The sequence below is a fragment of the Crinia signifera genome, chromosome 1, assembly GCF_055691185.1.
Source record: "Crinia signifera chromosome 1, ASM5569118v1, whole genome shotgun sequence".
In the NCBI taxonomy this organism is placed as follows: domain Eukaryota; kingdom Metazoa; phylum Chordata; class Amphibia; order Anura; family Myobatrachidae; genus Crinia; species Crinia signifera.
Genome location: NC_139217.1, coordinates 275,410,531 through 275,432,098, shown reverse-complemented (window position 1 = coordinate 275,432,098; position 21,568 = coordinate 275,410,531). Strand labels below are relative to the sequence as shown.

The window sequence follows — 21,568 nt, the reverse complement described above, 5'->3', positions numbered from 1 at the left end:
ATGGAAAATGGAAACCAATCCTGCTTCCCCCGGAGACATAAATGTAGATATGAGAATTGCAATAGCATTGTCAGGAAGAAAATAGTAACGGAATAAAAGGGGCGCTCCTGAATTGTTTGGTGTCGCTAGTTTTTCTGGGAGCCGTGCCAAAGACTGAGCATGCAGTGTGAAAGCCCTAGCCTAGTATCCAGACAATTAGCGCACTCTAGCACATAAATAAGCACTGGCATTCCGCAATGTTTTACTTCCTAACTGAACATGAATAACCACATATAACAACAGCCTGTGTATTTTGAAATCAGAGCATTAGAGGGTATTCCGCATAGTCCAATTAGAAAACTGCTTAAGTTACAAACAGTTCTAACATACAGCATTGTACAAACTGCTTTTTGTGGCAATTTTAGGTTTGGCTTCCGCCACCCATACCATATGATATTCAGGTTTGACACATATTGCACATTATAATATATTCCCTTCTTGTAACTATTGTATCTTAAACAATGTGAGTATAACAGTAAAAGGTATAATACAGTATAACAATGTAACATTTCAGGCAGAAAATTATTAGTGCTAGATTTTATCAAATTTGTTTCCACATTGTTCCGCTCATTGAATTCAATCATTTATTTGATATGAGAGACTAGGCAGCCATCAAACTACGTATAATTGAAATAGTAAGAAATTAATAATTATTTTTCTACTATACTCTCCAAGGGAAAATGGTCTGTTTTCATTTCTTCTCACTTAATCTGTAACTGAGCTGAATGTGTTTTAGTGCTTTACACAGAACTAATAATCTTTACTTGGCAGGCTATTCTAAATGGAAATATTAAATGACTTGGCAGAATTATATATATTTTTGGTACTTATGTAGTATCTGGGCTGCCGATTTTGTGATTGTATACCTTACCTTAAGGCATACAATCAGATGCGATTCGATGCGATTTTGCATAGGATTCAATGCTAAGAAGGTCCTGTTCATTTCCCCACTATCCAAGTGGGCATAGAGTTGATTTTATATAGCGTGGCGAGCGCAGCGAGCCACCGAGCCCGAAGCGTGGCGAGGGGACGCATATTTCTTAAAAAGTATTCTGTGTCCCCTCGCGGGGCTCGCTACGCTCGCCACGCTTCGGGCTCGGTGGCTCGATATGCTCGCCACAGGTTTATATCCAACTCCATGCCCACTTGGATAGTGGGGAAAGGAAAAGGACCCCTTTTTCCCATTGAATTCTATGTTAAAATGGACTCAGACCATTTTAACATTGAATCCTATGGAAAAATCTTGACCATCGCATCGCATACGATTTGGTCGCATGCAATGCAATGCGATCCGATCCGATTTCTAAATCGGACGCCCAGATACTACATAAGTACCATATTTTTTTTACAGAAATCTCCATTATACAGTATAACCTATTAGCTGAATGTGTTTAGCACACACATAAGTGCTTATGCACATGTGCTTAGTGACAAGAGAGGACGGACGAGAGTGGAAAGACGTGTCTAACAAGTGGGTTACAGTAAGAGTGTGTATATGCCAGCAGTCACATACAGTTTACATCTATCAGAGACTAAGGAACAGATTATAAAGAGTGGCTGGTACTTTGGGCCTTATGCTAGTTCACTCTTTCTGACAAAATCCTTCTGCAAAACCATGTGCACTGCAGGGGGGCAGATGTAAAATGTGCAGAGAGAATTGGATTTGGGTGGGGTTTTATCACCAGCCAATCAGTTTCTAACTGTCAAGTTGCATACTGGGTTTAAAAAATGACAATTGGGCGCTGACTGGCCGGTGATAAAGTACCAGACACTTTTTTCACTTCAATTGGATACAATACAAAATGAGAACCATTCACCAGCGCACCAAAAATATATGTTTAAACTTCCCTTGTTGCTCTAGGGATGTCATAGAAAATGAATGGTGCTCACAGTTTCTGGATGAATAATGATTTTTTTCAATAGGCAGGTTTCTTCTATAGATTCCATCATGAAATGAGAAAGATATTCCATGCCAGCCAGTCCACCACAGGTTCAGGCTGAGGCATTTCAACCCGCTTTGGGGACACTTTGTTCAGTGCACATTTTATTGTTAATTTTTTTACAGTCATTTTGGTTGTTTGACTATGTATTACATATAGTATTATGTTATTGGATAGATATCCAATAACATAATACTATATGTAATACATAGTCAAACAACCAAAATGACTTCAAAAAAATAACAATAAAATGTGCACTGAACAAAGTGTCCCCAAAGCGGGTCTTAAACTACTTTCTACTTGAGAATACTTTCTCATTTCATGGTGGAGAAACTTGCCTATTGAAAACATCTGTATCCATCCAGAAACTGTGAGCACCATTTATTTTCTGTGACATCCCTAGAGCAACCAGGGAAATTAAAACATATCTATACGGTGTGCTGTTGAAGGGTTCTCACTTTGTATTGTATCCAATTGGCTCTTTTGGAGTGCAGAGGAACACTCCGGAGTACCCCACCTAGCTGAGTCATCTGCACACTTATAATACCTTTATAATACTTTATAAACCCTTTATGCATACTTATTTCACCAGGCTTAATACTGTACATTTGCTTCTAAATCATTTGCAGGTGTCTGAAGGCTGGTGCAAAGATACAATGATGACGTAGGTCATCAGCATAAACTTGCTTATTTGGATTGGCTGGTTTACCTCTGAGGCTGATAGGTGCTACTGTATCTGCATTGATGGCACACATATACTGTATGATAATGCAATGCGTTTAACATTTTTGTCAATATGCATTCAACTTTGCATCAGCCCCTTAGACAAGGAGCCCTCAAATGCATAGCCTTTTTTCCTCACTCTATCCTGCCCCCTATACTGTACCTGTCAACAATGCACAATTGTTCTCCTAGCTCTCCTGGTTGGCTTCCTACTCCCCCACCCCACTCCAGCACAACCCATCATTGCTTGTTTCTACAAACCATAGTGAGTCGCTCAAACTCCTCCTCTACTTCACCCTTTGGTTGCATTGTGTTTATCTTTATACTATACAGTATATTTATGTAAGTAGCATTGCTTATCAATGTACGGTACTGCTGACCAGGGCCGCCGAGAAGGGGGGGGGGCAGGTACTAATTACCCGGGCACGGGCTTGCTGGAGGGACCCGGCAGGGGCCCCGGTCTAGCCATCCCTTCCCCCTCCATCTCTCCCGAGCAGCAGCAGTATACACCTACAGCATGTGCTGTGCTGACAGCAGGCTCAGCATGACTGTCTCACTGACAGCATGAGAGCTCATGCTGATCCTGCTGTCAGCACACTAGCACAGCACATGCTGTAGGTTTGTGCTGCTGCTGCTGAGGGGGGGGGGGGGACACAATAACACCCCCGACTTTAGAGTATTTTTTCACCCCCTCAAACATTTTGGGGGCGTGGCCTAATTGCGGGAGGTGGCTACGTCTCCCGCAATTATGCCACACCCCCAAATTTTACTGGGCCCGGCATACCTCATGGCCGCCCTGCTGCAGACACTTTAAAGGGATCTATAATTAAGAATATGATACTATTAAAAATAATTATTAAAATGTAAACATGTTTCTCACAGAGTTAAGTGCATCTCATCTTGTATATAAGAACAATTATGTTGAACGTCTAGCACTACACCCTTTTCATGCTTACATTTGTAAGTTTAAATCTTTTCTTGAAATATGAACTTACAATAAATGACCCTCTCCTCTTGTTTAAAGATAGTTAAATAGTTCACACTGGCCAATCTGCTATTAGCTGTTTGACTCACTGTCCTGACACAATGCCTACAGTATATTCCTTTCCTGTAGATCTGCACATAGATCATAGCATGTGACCAACCTATTGCTGAACAGTAGACCTCACACAGAGGTTCAGTAAGTAAACATTTTTCAGAATGAGGTGGACAGAGCATCATTAGATAGTACTCCAGGTATCAAATGAAATGACTCTCTTTCATTTTCTTGACTGACTTCTGATGTATTTGGATTGATATTCTTTGCTGGTGCACCGGTCTTGCCTTCAAGCCAATGAGTTGTCATATCTCCTTTGCCCTACACAAAATAAATGCACATTATGTAGGTTTACAAAGTAAATATGTGTATATTATTATCATCACTAATAGTATGAAGATTGTTTGAAATGTAGAAGAGATTATCAAGGGTAAAATCAGGCGCCTTAGAAGGGGGGGGGGGGGTGTTGTCAAGCAGCTACTCAAGGGAAGGTCAGTTCCCACAACAATAGGTACAACCGAATGAAAAAAATTAAAGTTACTGTTTTGTGAATATTCAACTAGTAGAACAGTGGTGAAGGAGTCCATAATCAGTGTGTGTCTTTGTGCAAATAAAAGTCCCAGATGGAGCCAACAGAAGAACCAGTAAGAGAACACCTCAGCACATTTTGTCTGACTTTTATGTTCTGCACTCCTGATGAGGTCCAGAGTATTAAAGTCAGATGAAGAAGCGGTCTACTGATGAAATCCAGAACATAAAAATTGGACAAAACATATCAGGTGTTCTCCTATTGGTTGGCTCCATCTTAGACTGCTTTCTTACTGCTGCTCTTCAGATAAGGTCCACTTTACTGTACTGAATGTACAGTAAGTTTATAGTGTGTTTGTAATAAAATATGACACTATATATTACCTTAATATTTCCCATACACTTTCAACCAGAAAGTTGTTGTTGAAAGCTGGATCCAGCCTCTACAAGATAAGGCATACTGTTGCCGTAGTATTTGATATGTGTACATTCTGGAATGCTATTGGATTCTACAAACTATATTTAGATATTATTGCACTAGGATGCATTTGGGGGTCTATATTTTTTACTGTAATACTGTTTACCACTGTAAAGTGGCCACCGGGACATCTAACTTTGATAATAACAGACTGTTTGATCTATATTGAACGCTATCCTGATTATATATATTGGCAACAATGCAATCACTGTCCTAATCTATAATATGGCTGTGTGGCCATCATTCTCAGAAATATCTAAAACTTAGCATGGAACATCCCTTTAATATTGATGGCCTATATAAATACCTTGATTGATAATGTCCCACGGCATACCAGTTTATATCCTCCAATTTGTTTCAGGAAATCATAGCTGCTGGAGCTGCATTGGATTTTCAGTGCTGAAAAATGAAGATATTTTCTGTAATACATATTGACATTATTCATTAAAGCACTTATTTATACTTACAACACTTAATATGTAACATATGGCCCAGCATTATATTTTACTTGCTCATTGAAGGTATAAAATGCAAGAGTGAAACATACTATTTTGCATTTGAACACTTTTCCACTAAGTGCACATTTCTGAACACAAGCTATTAAGGTAAAAATTCTAATACCTGACGCTGCCCGGCGTTTCCGTCCCGCTGATCACCACCCATCCCACTGTTCCTCACCACCCACTGCCACTCAGCACCCATCGCCCAGAGGTAGGACACGCAGAAAGGTATGTGCCAGCGGTGCAGTACCGCTGGCACACACCTCGGAATCCGACTGGATACATCGCGGGTGCTAAAAAGCATCCACGATGTGCCGCTGATGGGTCCGATCTGACCAATTGAACCTGCAGCAGGTTCAGTCTGTAGGGTCCAGCCCCAGGCGCACGGGGCTGCGCATCGGGTCGGATGAAGTGTCAAACTCATCCGATTTGGGCCAATCTGTCAGCCCAAATTGGATCAGTGTATGAGGGTTGATATAGAACATGCAGGCAGTGGGGTGGCCACCCTTTCCCCCTTATTGCTTACACTACATGTGGTGATAAATAAACATAGGACATAAATATGCATTTTCACCCTTAAATTTGGGTAGTAAACACATCGGATATTCAAGAGGGAAAGAATGAAAATAGCCATTACTATCAATACAGCACTTTTAGATGCGGGGCTTTCAGGGGTCCATTTGTTTGCACTACATTAAATGGTATCAGATGTATGAACTCACAGAACAGGAGCATACATTGGAGCATATCTATTAAGCTTGGAGAAAAGATAAACTGGATATAAAGTGGAAATAAAGTGAAAGGAGATAAAGCACCAGCCAATCAACTCCTGTCATTTTCAATCAAAGTTCATTGGCTGGTGCTTTATCTCCTTTCACTTTATATCCAGCTTATCTCTTATCCAGGCTTAATACATCTGCCCCATTATATAGTGAGGTTGATAAATAACATGATAACAGAGGGTTGAGGGTCAAGATAACACTTGATTAAATTAGCAATCTGTGGGGGGATACTGCTATTATTGAAAGTAATGCCAGGATAGCATGTGTAGGCTCCATGAAAGTACGCTGTATGTCAACATTTGGAACAACATCAAGTTATAAAGATGTAACGAACCTATAGTGATTTAAGATTCCAATAGGGTTTTTTTAATTTTTTTAAAGAAATCGTTAAGATAAATCAACAAGCAGTTAAACCCTGACAAGTGTCATTTCAGAGTAACTGAACTCTGGGCCACCTCCTAAATTCAATATGCTGGGTGCCTGGCAAGACATATGCTATCCCACAAATGCCTAGCCACGCAGATGAGCTGAGTCTGAAGTCCTCTTTGGGTATGACTAAATTACTGAAATTTCTTCCAAACTACAGTGAAGCCACCGCCTGACTATGCCCGCTTTTGCACAAAGAAAAATTAAATGGAGTTAGTTGGACTGTCATGGTGCTGCTATTTTCCACCTCAACGTTATGCTCTCTTCCAGACCAAAGCTTCTTTGTTTTGATTTGTATGTTCCTGTTGTGATTTCTGCTGATGCCTCCCATCATAGTGTTTGTACTGTCTGCCTGTGGCATAACAAATCCACCGGTTTTACTTCCAGGTCCATTAGTGAGACTGAGTTGTGTTATACTTAAGTTGAAAGGGAAGTGTTGGTCCTTGTATTTACTTGTCAAAAGTTTCACAAATTCATCTTTGCACATCCAGTATTGGTAGGGACAGAGCACCAATCAGTGTTCACTAGTCTCCTAATTCAACATTTCATGCTCAAGCTCAAAAGGTACCATCTGGATTTTGTATACAAAATTGTAAGGACACTGGCACCTTATAACATGCTGACCTCCAGGACTCGAGTGTCCCTGATGCTGATGATGACCTGGATGTCATGGAGTTTTGTCTCGTCTCTGTTAGACTCATGTAGGAGATCCATGATGCCACACTAAGCGATTAATTCTGCCAACATTCTTGCCAACATGCCAATTCTTGTGTTGTAATGCATGGCTGGCCTTCTTCCTCCAAGGAATTATTGCATGACCTTAAGTCTTTATTGGCCTTCCACGATGAACTGACCTTCTCATATGGCATACTTCTGCATGGTCATCTGTTTGTTGAGCTTTTGGCCTTTGAGACTTCTATGATCAGCAGGCTCACAAGGGACACCCTGGGCATGGAACCACAATACAACAGTATATGGATGGCTTCTATGGCTGTAAATATTAAGTCTGTTTTCAGTATACACCACATTTATTTTACTGCCATTAACCTTAAAAAGTGAGCTTTCACATTAGTGTTTTTTGTTTGGCAGACTTTATGTAGCACTTGTGCATCAATGGTAGGGATGCCAGTAACTAGTGAAAGAGGCTGACATTACCAAGGACAGGGGCGCTGAGTCTAACACATTGAGTGGTTTCCAAAAAGATCCCCCATAAGGATGTGGAGATCACAACCTGTCTGGGCTCTCTCTGGCTTGGACAACTGCAGAATACATATGAGATGAAGACTGAATTGGAGTGACAAGTAAATTATCCAGAGAATTACCAGATGACTGGACCAGAGCTTAAATCAGAAGACTGAAAGAATATATCCAGAGAATTACTAGACAAGAGGACTGAAACCAAAGACTGAGGAATCATGATCCAGAGATTTACCAGATGACTGGATCAGAGCTGAAGAATGAAGAATATATTTCCAGAGGAGTATCCGGACTAGGCGGACTGGATCTGATTGAGAAGCTCAGCAGTAGTGCACGCAGGGGGGGTTTCTGAGTACCCAGAAACCCCCCCAGGAGTCTAAGGTCCCTAGGCTGAAAGCTGAGGGTCCCCTCTTTCCATGGGTACAAGAATTTTAAAAATCGGCCCTTGGAAACCGGAGATATCTGACTTCAAAACAGTGGTCCCCATCCAAGCCTGTTAATTGCTCTTCCCAGTCAGATATTTCAGGTTCTGTCTGAGTTAGAGTTTTTCTGAGGGTATATTCCAAAATCTGGGACTCTCCCCCTTTGATGGACAATAGGAGCTTGTCTCTTCTGTTCCCAGAACCAGAGATATCAGCCTTCCAGCAGCTGGTTACTGCTCCAGCTCCACACACCTGGTATGTAGTTTTATATACTCGTTGGCAGATTGCTCTGCCTCCTGAACTCTGATCCCCTAGTCCCCAATACCATTTGGTAGGTGGGATTCTCTAGATTTTAATTCCATTAAAATCTAAGAAATATATTTCTGGGAACTGGAGATATATGCAGACAAGCAAGCTGTCCTCCCACCAGAAAATTACGAATAATAAGCCCACTCCACTATACACTCCTCCTCTGCATATTAAACATCCTCTACCAACCTGCAAGTTATGTATCGGGGCCCCTTCATTCCGCCCAATGCCCCCTTCTCCCACTATCTGTGCAGTAAAGGGGTAATTAGTGGAAATTACTGATCCAGGCCCTACTGATATAATTCCCCCTACCACCTGCTGGACATCAAAGCTTCCCCCACCCCTACTGCTGGAGGATCGGTAGGGGCCCCAATACATTGCTATGCCCAGGGGTCTACACTGCTGTTATGTATGTATGTATATATGTGTGTGTGTGTATATATTATTATTATTATTATTATTAATAACTAGCTGACCCACCCGGCGTTGCCCGGGAAAACCTTGGGGTTTCTTTATTTCCAAAATTGCTGAAAAATGTCATCTTACAGTATGCTGTGCCAAAGACCTAAGATTGTAATTTGTTATAGATTCCACCATAATGTTAGAATGTGTTTGCATTGATACTCAATGACGGCAATGAAATCAGGTGTGGTGTTGTTGTTTGAAACACAACGCTCCTGAGTTGATAACTTGTATGTGTTGATGAATTCCACATCCACTCCTGAGATTTAGCACCCACTGTATGACATATCCTCCAACATCTGAGGGTCAGAAATCGGTACAAAATCAGAAAGGGACGTGGCCACACCTCAATTTCTATACTTTCAATGGTACAGTTTCTAGGGTGTGTAATTACAGGCGCTGAGTGCATGGGGTCCGGGGTGGGCGTTACTTACCGCACCATAATTAATTAAAAATTCACTGCTCCCTTCCACTGCCACTCCCCTCACCGAACCTGCCTGCAGCAGTCTCTGAGGTCTGGGGATCTGTAAAGCACATGCACCGAGCATCTCTACCAAACAGTCGGGCAGCCCCTGAGGAGCCTGGGAGCAGGTCCGCGGGCCTGGCCACATGATGTCATGACGCGACGCACGCTACCCGCACCACTGTAATGCACCACTGGGAATGGGTGCAATGGGCCAAATTCTTCCCTACACCCGCCGGGCCAATCCACTGATCCAGCCATCACAATCTTCAATGGATGCATTGCTAAGGTTTGGAGTTTAAGAAGTTGAAGAATAAGGGGCAGATTTATTAAGCTTGGAGAAGAGATAAACTGGAGATAAAGCGGAGAAAAGGTAAAAGGAGATAAAGCACCAGCCAATCCACTCCCAACTGTCTTTTTCAAACACAGCTGATTGTCTGTGCTTTATCTCCTTTTACCTTTTCTCCTCTTTATCTCCAGTTTATCTTTTCTCCAAGCTTAATAAATCTGCCCCACAGACTGAGAAAAAGAATTTCCATGTTACAAAGTGTACAATTTACTGAATAAATCGTAAAAAAAATATAAGTGTACATAGAAGTACAATCAAGAAATGAAAGTAGGATTAAAAAAATAAGTTCTGATTCAAACTGATAATTGTTTGGATGGGGGTGGGTTGTGAAACAAATCTATAGGTGGGGTATGGATATTGTGGGCATAATTGGTGTTTGTTACACCTACAGGGGGCCCTCAATTGATGGGATTTTCACTACAGTGTCACGGTCACAGTGTCACCATAGGGGGATTCCCAATTGGGTTCCAGGTGGTCTTTTAAGGACCCTTTACAATCCTGTAGGTCTCTTCTCCTTGAGCTTATGGTCTCCCTCAATAATAGTCAATCACTGAGGGAGACCGTAGGCTCCAGGAGAATAGACCAACGGGATTGTAAAGGGGTCCCTAAAAAACCACCTGAACCCCAATTGGAAATCCCCCTACGGTGACACTGTAGTGAAAATTTCTCATCAACTGGGGACCCCCTGTAGGTGTACCAAACACCAATTATACCCACAATATCCATACCCCCTCCACCTATAGATTTGTTTCGCAATCCACCGCCATCCAAACAATTATCAGTTTGAATCAGAATTTATTTTTTAATCCTACTTTCATTTCTTGATTGTACTTTACTTCTCTACTTTTCACGATTTATTGAGTAAATTGTACACTATAACGTGACAAATCTTCATCTCAGTCTTATTCTTCAACTTCTTACACTCATAACATTCAAACAAATGCATGCAGCGCTCATGCCCATCGACCAAACATTATCTGTGAACCAAAAGAGTCTGGGAAACCCTTAAGGCAGAGCAGTGCCTGATATCCAACTGACTAACAGGGTGAGTGCAGTGTACCCACTTTGTATTGATCAATGGGTGCATTGGCCAGGACAAAGATTTCTCAGTGCAACTGGCCGGGGAGCGCAGTGACAGGCTGGAGGACTGGAGAGACGGATATGGGGAACAAAGTAGAAACGGTACATTAGGTACAGTTTTTATTTGCCGGTATAGACTGTTGTATAAACGGCAAATTATTTTTTATGTGTTCTGTGTGTTTGTGTGTGTTGTACTGTTTTTGTGTGTGCTGTAGTGTATGTGGTTGTGTGTGTTGTATGTATCTGTCCAATGCGTAAGTGTGTGATATGTGCTACGTATATACAGTATGTGTGTGTTGTGTCTTTGTGTATCTGTGCAATGTTTAAGTGTGTGTTTTGTGTGTGTTGTACTGTTTTTTGGGTGTGTGTGTGGTGAATGTGGTTGTGTGTTGTGCTGTTAGAGGTATGTTATGTGTGTGTTGTGTGTATCTGCCCTATGTGTAAGTGCATAAGGTGTGCTATGTATAAATCTGTGTGTGTAGTGTGCTGTGTGTATCTGTGCAATGTTTAAGTGTGTGTGTTGTAGTGAATGTGGGTGTGTGTTGTACTGTGAGTGTTGTGTTGTGTTGTGTGTATCTGCCGAATGTGTAAGTTTGTGAGGTGTGCTACATATATATGTGTGTGTAGTGTGCTTTGCATATCCTGGCAATGTTAAAGTGTGTGTGTTCTGTGTGTTTGTTGTACTGTTTTTGGGTGTGTGTTGTAGTGTGTATGGATTTGTATTGTACTGCATGTGGTGTGTTGTGTGTGTACAATGTGTATGTGTGTGTTATGTGTGGTCTATGTATATCATCAATTATTTCCTAATTGTTTAAAGCCTTTACCATAATGTTAGAATGTGTCATTCTTACTCAATGACAGCAATGAAATCAGGTGTGGAGTTGTTCCTTCGCAACGGTTTCCCAGATCGTCAATATTTTCCCAGATCATCAATGAAGGAAAATTGAAACTTGATGTTTTTTAAATTTCTAAGTGAAATTTCCCAAAAACGGCTTCGAGGTGCACACCACCGGGTCCAGAGGTATCTTGTTGCTGAATTTGGTGTCTCTGAGTGCCACGGTGTGTCCGCAATGCGACGGACACGCACACACACACACACACACGCACACAGACTCTTCAACTTATTATATAGATAATATACATTTGGTCTATCTATAATACTTTAACTGACCCGGCATATACTGGGTCACCTAAGTGTCCATCCGTGCTTTGCTCCACCCCTCTGGAAACCCCCTTCTGAAAATCCTGCGTTTGCCACTGAGATGCAGACATGCTTAAGGATAGTGTTGCAAGAAAGTACTTATATGCTGCATTAATGGTATCTTTGTGTTACATCATTGACACTAAATGTAACTATTGATTTACGTATTGAACCCATGGAGTAATTGTCTACTACTGTATTTCATTTCGCACTTGAATATTAAACTGTGACAGCATCATTTTTCTTAATGTTGTCATTCTATTAAATTAATCTTTACCAAGCGTACCACTATTTTAGCTATATTACCTAATAAAAGTATTGTTTTTAATTATTCAATCATTATTTGTCAAGTGTGCCCCCAAAACCTTTTTATTCTTCATTTGTAGTCATCTTTGTTACTCACTTTTTCAGTTTTGACGCTGAACTATTTTGGAAGCACCACCAACCAGACACCTCAGATCATTGTAGTCTAAGCAGTAGATATTGGTACAGATACAGCCAGCCTCATCTAGCGGGGCCTCAGTGCACCATTGTCAAGGCTCGCCACTGAATGTGGCGCTCTTGCATTCGAGACGCTCACAATGGATGTACGAGTTTGGGAGATGCTCGCGCGTCCACATATGCCGGTTTGTCAGCCACCAGGACTGTATTGCTGGCAGACACGCTGAGGATGGCTCCATCTGTATATTGAATTTGATCCATCAAGTAATATCATCCTTACTATTTTGCCAGTGCCAACCCCTACCCATATTGTACAGTGTTGCAATGGCGTCAGATGCTTGAGGAGTTAACACTTTCATGCCCCATGGTGTGTCTGCTGAGTGACTGACAGTGGCTACAGATGGCATTGGTTGGTGCTGTCATGTGACCTGGAAAGATGGCAGTGTCTAGTCGACAGACGAATAGACCCTGAATGGCAAAACCTACCGAATCGTCCGGATGGGAGTCGCCAATTCGTGACAAGGGCGTTGCAGAGAAATGCTTTTATTTAGAGTGTCAGTGTTTCAAGACATAAAAACTCCCAAGTCACATGTTCTAGTCTCTAACTTGTGTTTGTATCAATAGTGATCCGCATATTTTGTGGGGGTATGTAAACAAAGGAACCTGCATTCCATGTAAGCCTATGTTAACATAACATCTGTCAACAGACACTTGTCACATTTCACAGCACCATTGATAGCTTTGAAGTTATGTTTGGTCTGATGGTGTAAGACAATGTTATCAGAGAAGAGTAAAAGGCTTCTATCCATTCCCTTGTTACAGACATTGCAGTCACCACTTTAACTTTCACATTTATTAAATTTAGTAAGCAGGCTTTCAGCTGGTTCCTTAACAAATTAATTATTATTATTATATCATTATTATTTTCAATATGATTTTTTTAAACATTACCTGGTCAAAGTAAATTTGAACATAAAACTGCATAAAAAGTATGTGTTCTAAATAAAACAATATATATATATATATATTTTTAATAAATACAAATATGGAATTTGATAACAATAGGGTGTCCAGAGCACAGGAGCAAGATACCACTATACTCACAGAATACTTCTTGGATTCCCTACCTATTATTGTAGTTTACTTATCTGACTCCAGAGCTGCTCAGACCAGGAGAGAGATAAGAAGCTATTTAGTGGCCAACATTTGATCACTATTTGATTCATGCTATTAGATCTAAAGAAGTATACAGAGCAAGATTCACACCTGAAGAAGTCTATGCTGACGAAACGCATTGATACATGTAACTCAGAATGAGCTGGATTGGCTGGCATCCAGCCCATCTATGAAGGGGCAATATTAAGAATAAAACTATTGTTTTGTAGCAGTTGTACAGAATTGCATTTGTCGATAAGTTTTTATTTTATAATAATGTTTTAGACTAAAATTACCATTTATTTTATCACTGAATCATTTAGAAAGTTTTTAACTGAGTGATCTCAAGTTGATTATTTTTGAGGAATAATTCATCCTATTCTTAAATTACACTTAGTCCACTTTGGGGAAATGCTGCCTATATAAAATATAAATACAGATAAGAAATAAGAACATCCACAAATATCTAAAAACATTCCCAAGATAGAAACATTCTACGAAAAAACATTGGTACTGCAATATAGGTGTTTCTGTGTGTGTGTGGGTGTGTATACACACCCACCCACAAATATATATGTGTGTAGGCAATATCACCTTCACTTGTTGATTCCATTCTTGAAGCGGTGTTCACTGTGTCTCCAAATAAGCAATACCGAGGCATTTTTGTTCCAACAACTCCAGCAACCACAGGTCCTAAAAATGATGATAATGTTGAAACTAGGGGTGGATTGGCCAATGGCCTAACAGGGAAGATTCCAGGTGGGCCAATGTATATCAGGGGTCTGTTGTGTTTGTTGACATGAGGCCCTACCCCCTGACAGCTCACCACACTTATTACACTGTATTGTCCCCATTCATTCTGATTTTTCCATCTCTGAGGTACAGTAACTCTGCCATACAGTGATGTTAACATGGCTAGATGGGGGGTGGGGGGGGGGGGTTATGCTACCATGGGGGGGTTGGGGGTATGTTCGGTCGAGTGGGCCTCTAAGCAGCAAATGGCCACTGCTTAGTGAGCGGTACTGAATTAGGCCCATAGTTAGTTGTGATTCAATTTTTTTGAAAATATAGTATCGATTGCTTAGGCAACTTTGGTATTTAAAAAAGACTACTCATCAATATAATTAAAAAGATATCCCTGACAGCTGTACTCAAACTACTGCTGACATAATGGAGGAAATAAGTGGCCTTTGCGTAATGAGTGAATACATATAAAAAAGGCATACATAAAGAAATGAATTCTGGTGAGATAGTAGAGTAGACTATACCTGAATGAATTCCGGCACGGATCCTTAGCTGGGTGTTTGGCTTATGCGGAATTCTAAAACTCTTGCAAACGGCAACTAAGTCTAAAGCCATGCTTGCGATTTCACTGGCATGGAACATACCATTCTCTTTGGGAACACCAGAAACAACCATATCTTAAAACAATGGACATGATTATAGAAAATATAAGAAAAACACAAAAAGCAAAACATTAGTTTTAGCCACAAAAGTAGATGTATAACAGAACAAATGAAATTGTTTCTATGGAAGCAGTCAGGATATTGACAACATTCTAATATTGACAGCTGTGATGTCAGCATGGTTTAAATGTGAACATCATAAATGTTGACATCTAGGAAGTGTTTTTTTTTTTTTGCTGTCTTGATTTGGCAGGATATTTTTTTCAATATTTTAGGATCTCAGTAAACTTTTATATAGCTTTTCAGAAGAGATATGTCTTTCATTAGGTAGGTTATTTTCATCACTAATTATTCCAATGCAAACTAAAGCCAATAATAAAGTTGTGTATGAAACTATTTGTTGGCCTTTGCATGGAAGGCAGGATTCAAGTTGTGTGGATCGTTTGGTCTACAACAAGTAGGTCGACAAGCATTGTGCCGACACCACTAGGTCTACATGTAGCAAGGTCGACATGGGTTAAGGTCGACTTGGAACTAGGTTGACATGGGTCTAGGTCGACATGACATTATGTCGACACAAGTATTAGGTTGACATGGGCTAGGTCGTCAGTCAAAAGTTCGACATGGGGTTTTTCACAGTTTTTTTTACCCGAATGTCGACACAGTCGACATGGACACAGTTTGGAGTGCACCGCTCGCTTTGCTCGCATTGCTTCGGGCACGGTGCCTCGCTACGCTCGGCATACTATTTTATTCTCCCACCACTCACAAGTGGATGGTAGGGCATAAAATACCACCTGTCGGCACATGTCGGCTCAAAAAACAGTGAAAAACCCCATGTTGACCTTTTGACTATCGACCTAGCCCATGTCGACCTAATGCTTGTGTCAACCTAAAGTCATGTCGACCTAGACCCATGTCGACCTAGATCCATGTCGACCTTGACCGAAGTCAACCTTAACCAATGTCGACCAACTGGTGTCGACCTTAACCCATGTCGACCAACTGGTGTCGACCCAATGCTTGTCGACCTAGTTGTTGTAGACCTAATGACTTATCCCGATTCAAGTCATACAGTAAATGCTCTTAAAGAAAAATGTCTGTAAAAGTGGAAGGATTTCCTGTATCTGGAGACATAGGCAGCACATTTTATAAGGGGGTGCACCGTCAAAGGAGTGTGCATAGCTCCATCTATTGGGCATGTTTACCACCGCCAATCAGGCATGTCTTCCATCATCTATTGGCACTCGCCATAATATAAAAAGTCTCTCAGCCACACCATATTCTCCTGCCTTTCAGTTTTAATCTTCTAATTTCTCTGTGTAACAGTACATGCAAATACAGTCATAAACATATATGGAGGACACAGGTATTTAGTGATATGACAATGGTCTAGTTCAATTAACAATGCAAACACACATTTAATTGATTGATGGGCGCTTCTTTAAATGGAATACAGTTCTAAAAAGCAAAAGTCTTTGGTTAAGGCTCGGTATTGCTGGTACTGTTAGCGGCAGAGGCGTTCATAAGGGTGGGGCACAGCATTAAGGGACCCACCCTTGTGCACCCCTAACACTCAATGTACACACACCTATGTCTGGAGATAATATTGGGAAGGGGAAAAGGCCAATATGGCACGAGTTATATCATTTAGCCTTAACCCCTTAACAAAGGGGTTTTGCCATGAAGAGCCTGTCCCTTGCCACAGAGTGCTCATCTGCACCTTCACTTCAAGCTTCTTCTGGAGGGGAGGAATTAAAAGTCATAAAGTATGCTCTGTTCTAGACAGTACCATTTTCAAACCTCAGGGTTATTGTGGCATGATCACAATGTCCTGTGAACTCTGCACTATCTGGTTGGTGTGAGTTTACTAAGCCCCCCCGTACAGGTTGAGTATCCCTTATCCGAAATTCTCGGGACCACAAACATTCCGAATAAGAGATTTTTCTGGTTTTTGGAATAATTTTTTTATTACATACTTACCTGTCCCCTGGTGAGTCCCCAATGGTCCCTTCGGCGTCCATGGAGTCCTCCGGCGTCCATGGCAGGCCTTCAGCTTCATCTCCGGCATCTCCAGCGGTCCCAGGAGTGCATTGGGCGAGTTCCCAGGCGTGCTAGTGACGTCACCGGCGCGCCTGGGAACTCGCGCAATGAACTCCTGGGACTGCATGAGACGCCGGAGATTAAGCTGAAGGCCTGCCGTGGACGCCGGAGGACTAGGTAAGTATAAAAAGAGGGTCGGGGGGGGGGGGGGGGGGGGGAGAAAAAAAATTGAACTATTCCAAAACAAAACCACTTTTGGGAATAATTCGGATAATGGATATCCGGATTCCGGATACTCAACCTGTACCAGAAGCAGACTATGGGCCAGATTTAGCAAAGCAATAAAGAAAGTAATTTTGTGGAATAAACCATAAATACATAAATAAATAAAGGGGGCAAATAGATTTATATTTTTTCTCTGCTATTTCATGTAGCCCATAGATGTTATACAGCTTTATTTTTACTCTGCAATTTAGATTTCAGTTTGAACACACCTCACCCAATTCTCTCTATGCTCCAAGCTTTAAAGGTGAGTAGTTGCCTTCTCTCCCCCCTCCCCACCAAGCCTCATCTCCCCTGATCCTCCAATCTGCTCCCTAGAGGGCATTACAGTGTGTTGTATATTGTGTAATGGGCATTATGGTGTGTAGTATAATGTGTAAAGGGCATTGTGGTGTGTGGCATATTGTGTAATGGGCATTATGGTGAGTGATACGTGTAATGGGCATTACAGTGTGCATCATAATGAGTAAGGGGAATTACGGGTTCAGCATTACAGTGTTACAGTCTACCTGGCACAATGTGTATAAGTGCTTACCTGTGCAATGTGTATAAGTGGCACTTCTGTGGTGTAATGTGAATAATGGACACTACTGTGTGGTGTAATGTGAGTTGGTATTATTATGCAGCCACACCCCTTCCCATGCAGCCATGCCCTTAAATTTTTGGCACACCTATGGTACACACTGTCCCTATTTTGGGGTGGGGGACACACCAAATCCCTTTCTAGCAAAGGGCACCAGAATGCCATGTAACGGCACTGTGCAGAGCATATTCAATTCAATCACTTACTGGCTGCTTTATCTTCACAATGCAATTTAGATTGCAGTTGGAACACAGTTGGAACACAACCCACCCAAATCTACCTTGCTCGCTCCATATATTACATTTGTCCCACCTGCACATGGTTGTGCCCATTTTGAGAACAAATTTGATCTGCAATCACATCTGAATCATACTTGCCAACCCTTTTGGAATGGCCAGAAGGCTCCCACATCGCCCCTGGAGCCCCCGTTACCCTCTTCCCCGCTGCAGCAAATTTTGCAGATCTGTGGTGAGGGGGCGGGGCTAAAATTATTGCGTAATGCCTGGCATGGGGACGGGGCTTGGTGACATCAGCCTCGTCCTGCCCCCCCTGACAGTAGTATCTGTTTTCCCGGAGAGGAGAAAAATAAATTTGTCAAGTATGGTTTGAATTAGGTCCTGTGTCACTGGTTGACTGTCATATACCTCTTACAGACTGTGAGTGAGTTAATATTCTTAGGGGGATATTCCATCGGAACGTCCTGACAGCCGTGACCCTGTCCCGTTCTCGGCCTGCTTGACTGATAATCGGCAGGAGGGATTCAATGTCCCACCTGCCGAGCGCCAAAAAGGGGGCGTGTCCCCAAGAAACAGCCATGGATCATCGAGATTCTCAGCAAAATGGGCCCAACTGCTTTTAAAGTCGGTGCGTTCTGCCGAGATGCCTCTTCAGTGCTGTTAGGAAAGACAGCATTGACTAGGCACCCGCTGCTATTTCCCCTGAGGAAAATAGTGGCAGATTGAATAAACCCCTTAATCTTTCAGGAAGAGGGGGAGAAACACACCAATCTACGGCTCCTTTGTACGGCTGGGGCAGACTGTCCAGGATTGCACTCATCCGGACATGGTATAGTCTGGTGGATTTCTGGACTGTCTGAATAATCCCAGATATATGGTAACCCTAGAAGTATCCTAATTCTAGCATATGAAGTAGACTTTATTTCCCACTGCAACATTGTAAAAATGTTACAAAATGTTGCATAAACAAGGAACTACTTTTGTAGCACTAGAGTGATGAGCCTCGAGAGTCAGTACAGATCACTTCATCTGTTTCCTAAGAAAACAATTATACATTAAATAGAAAAACTTTCTTACTTACAGGCATCTCCTATTGTCTCCACTTTATACACATCATAGTTGTCAATTATGTCATCAAATGTGGTGTAGAGTTTGTTGAGAAAGTCTACAACCTGGTAAGGTGTGCTGGAGCTGGACAGTTGTGTAAATCCGACAATGTCACTAGTAAGACACAACAAAGTCATAATTGATTCTTAAAAATAACACTTTTAAAAAATATATATGTGTATATAAATATACTGTATAATGCACAACTGTTAATATATATAACCTCCTATAAATAGTATTTGTATAAAAGTCAAGCTTTGATCTCATAACTTACAGCAGGACACATGTTGTTCAGAAGGAAAACATACATCTTACAATGTACCCCATACTATAAATCAGTAGCCTACATTTTAGCGGTCACTTTAGATTCCTGTGACATACATTAAATGCTCAGCCTAAAGGCTTGTTCTTTGTATTGGCCGCAGAGCTCCTTACTAACTACTGGGCAGAACCACACTGCACTATAGATGGGGCAGATGTAACATGCGCATATATAACTCAAATTGGGTGGGTTGCAGTATAAACATAAAGCTGTCTAACATTTGTGGGCTTCATGCAAAAGCAGCCAGTAGTTACCCCACATAGAAAAATTCAAAAAGCGGAGACCTGCTCTGACAGCCATACAACAGCCGGGGCGGGCTGTGCTTCCTTCAGGACTCTGCCTGGCTGCCTGCCTCACTGCTCACCCTGCCTACTGCACAGCTCACCTTGCCTGGCTTCACCTTTTCACTCCCCCCTTGGCAACGAGCATGTAACCTCTGGCAGAGCATATAACCCCTGGCATAGAGTATGTACCCCCTGGCAGATTATGTAACCTCTGGCAGAGAGCATGCAATCCTTGACATCAAGCATTAAAAATATTGAAATCCTTGGCATCAAGAATGAAACCCGTAGCAACGAGCATGTAAGAAAGCAGTGTTTATATGTAACAGGCTTTACGGCATGAGGTATTATATATAATGGGCATTAGTGTGTGGCATAATGTGTAATGGGCATTACAGTGTTTGGTATAATGTCTAATGGGCATTACGGTGTTTAATACAACGTGTAATGGGCATCACTGTGTTTGGAATAATGTGTAATGGGCATTATGGTTTGGTATAATGTGTAATGGGCATTATGGTGTTTGGTATAAAGTGTAATGGGCATTACAGTGTTTGGTATAACGTGTAATGGGAATTATAGTGGTTGGTATAACGTGTAATGGGCATTACAGTGTTTGGGATAACGTTTAATGTGTATCGCGGTGTGTTGCAAAATGTGTAAGTGGCATTACGGTGTGCAAAATCAAGAATAGATTTGTAGCAAAGAAAAAAAATGTGATAAGGCGGGTCAAGTGGCGGGCTGAGGGTGGATCTAGGGGTGGGCCACTGTCTGGGAATCTCTCAACAAAAAGGTGGTAACCCTACACACCACACAGAAAGTCTGTGCAGCCCGTGCTTTTAATACTAGATTGCAAGGGCGGATTAAGCCTTCGAGGGGCCCGGGTCACTTTAGACAGGGGGGCATCTTCTACTTGTCATTACCGAAGAATATTACACTGTCAAAGCACAGAGTAAAGGCAGTAAAAACTTGGTCAATGGGTAACTACAGGGTGGGGGATTATTATACAGTATATAGATATATTTATATGTAGATAGATCTCTCTCTCTATCTCTTTCTCTCTATCTCTATCTCTTTCTCTATCTCTATAGAGATAGATAGATAGATAGATATATACCACATGAAAAGCCTGTGTTTGTCCTGCTGTACATTACTCTATGGGAGACCTCACAGGCTCAGTGCTGCCTCTGATTAAAAACCCTCCCATGACAAGGATGCTGCTGCTGTCTTCCATAGGCCTGAGAAGCATGTGATGAGCTCCATCAATCAGAGTTCAGCACAAGCTTCTCAGCCTCTGATCTCTTGTGCAAAGTCTCATGGGTCAACTCCCAGTAATGCACTACAGTGTGCCAGTGTGTCTTGGCTTCTGAGCAGCATTAATCATTGCCACATTGGCAGATAGGATAGAAGCTGCAGGATTACCCCACTCCCATGCACAAAACCTTTAGCTCAAAATTTTTTGGCATACATGCTGACAACAGGGAGCCCTAGATAGAGGGAGGCCCAGGGGTACTGACCCCCTGAGCCACCACCCCCCCCACCCCCCTTAATCCGGCCCTGATTGTATCTAGTTTAAAACACACGCTGCTGTAGTACATTGTATGCTTTTTGTACTAGATAAAATGCAATCTATTACTAAAAGCACAGAGTTCATCTCACTGTGTATGGGCACATTAAGGAAGAACATTCTCTCAGTATTCTCTTTATTAGATAAAACAAGGCACACAAGGGGAAACTATATTAATCAGTGTAACAATTGTTGTCTGTTCACAATCTC

General features: G+C 41.7%; 1 protein-coding gene across 1 annotated transcript in view; it reads right to left on the bottom strand.

The window, feature by feature from the left end:
- Positions 1–3,398: 3,398 nt before the first annotated feature.
- Positions 3,399–21,568, bottom strand: part of LOC146075184 (atrial natriuretic peptide receptor 2-like) — a 130,734-nt gene continuing 112,564 nt past the window's right edge. The window contains exons 19-23 of the mRNA XM_083184159.1: positions 19,163–19,302; positions 14,800–14,952; positions 14,126–14,224; positions 5,052–5,143; positions 3,399–4,059 (exon numbers count right to left, since the gene is read on the bottom strand). Of these exons, the coding sequence (XP_083040285.1) occupies positions 3,898–4,059; positions 5,052–5,143; positions 14,126–14,224; positions 14,800–14,952; positions 19,163–19,302 (646 nt within the window). The 3' untranslated portion in view covers positions 3,399–3,897. The remainder of the gene's footprint in view (positions 4,060–5,051; positions 5,144–14,125; positions 14,225–14,799; positions 14,953–19,162; positions 19,303–21,568) is intronic.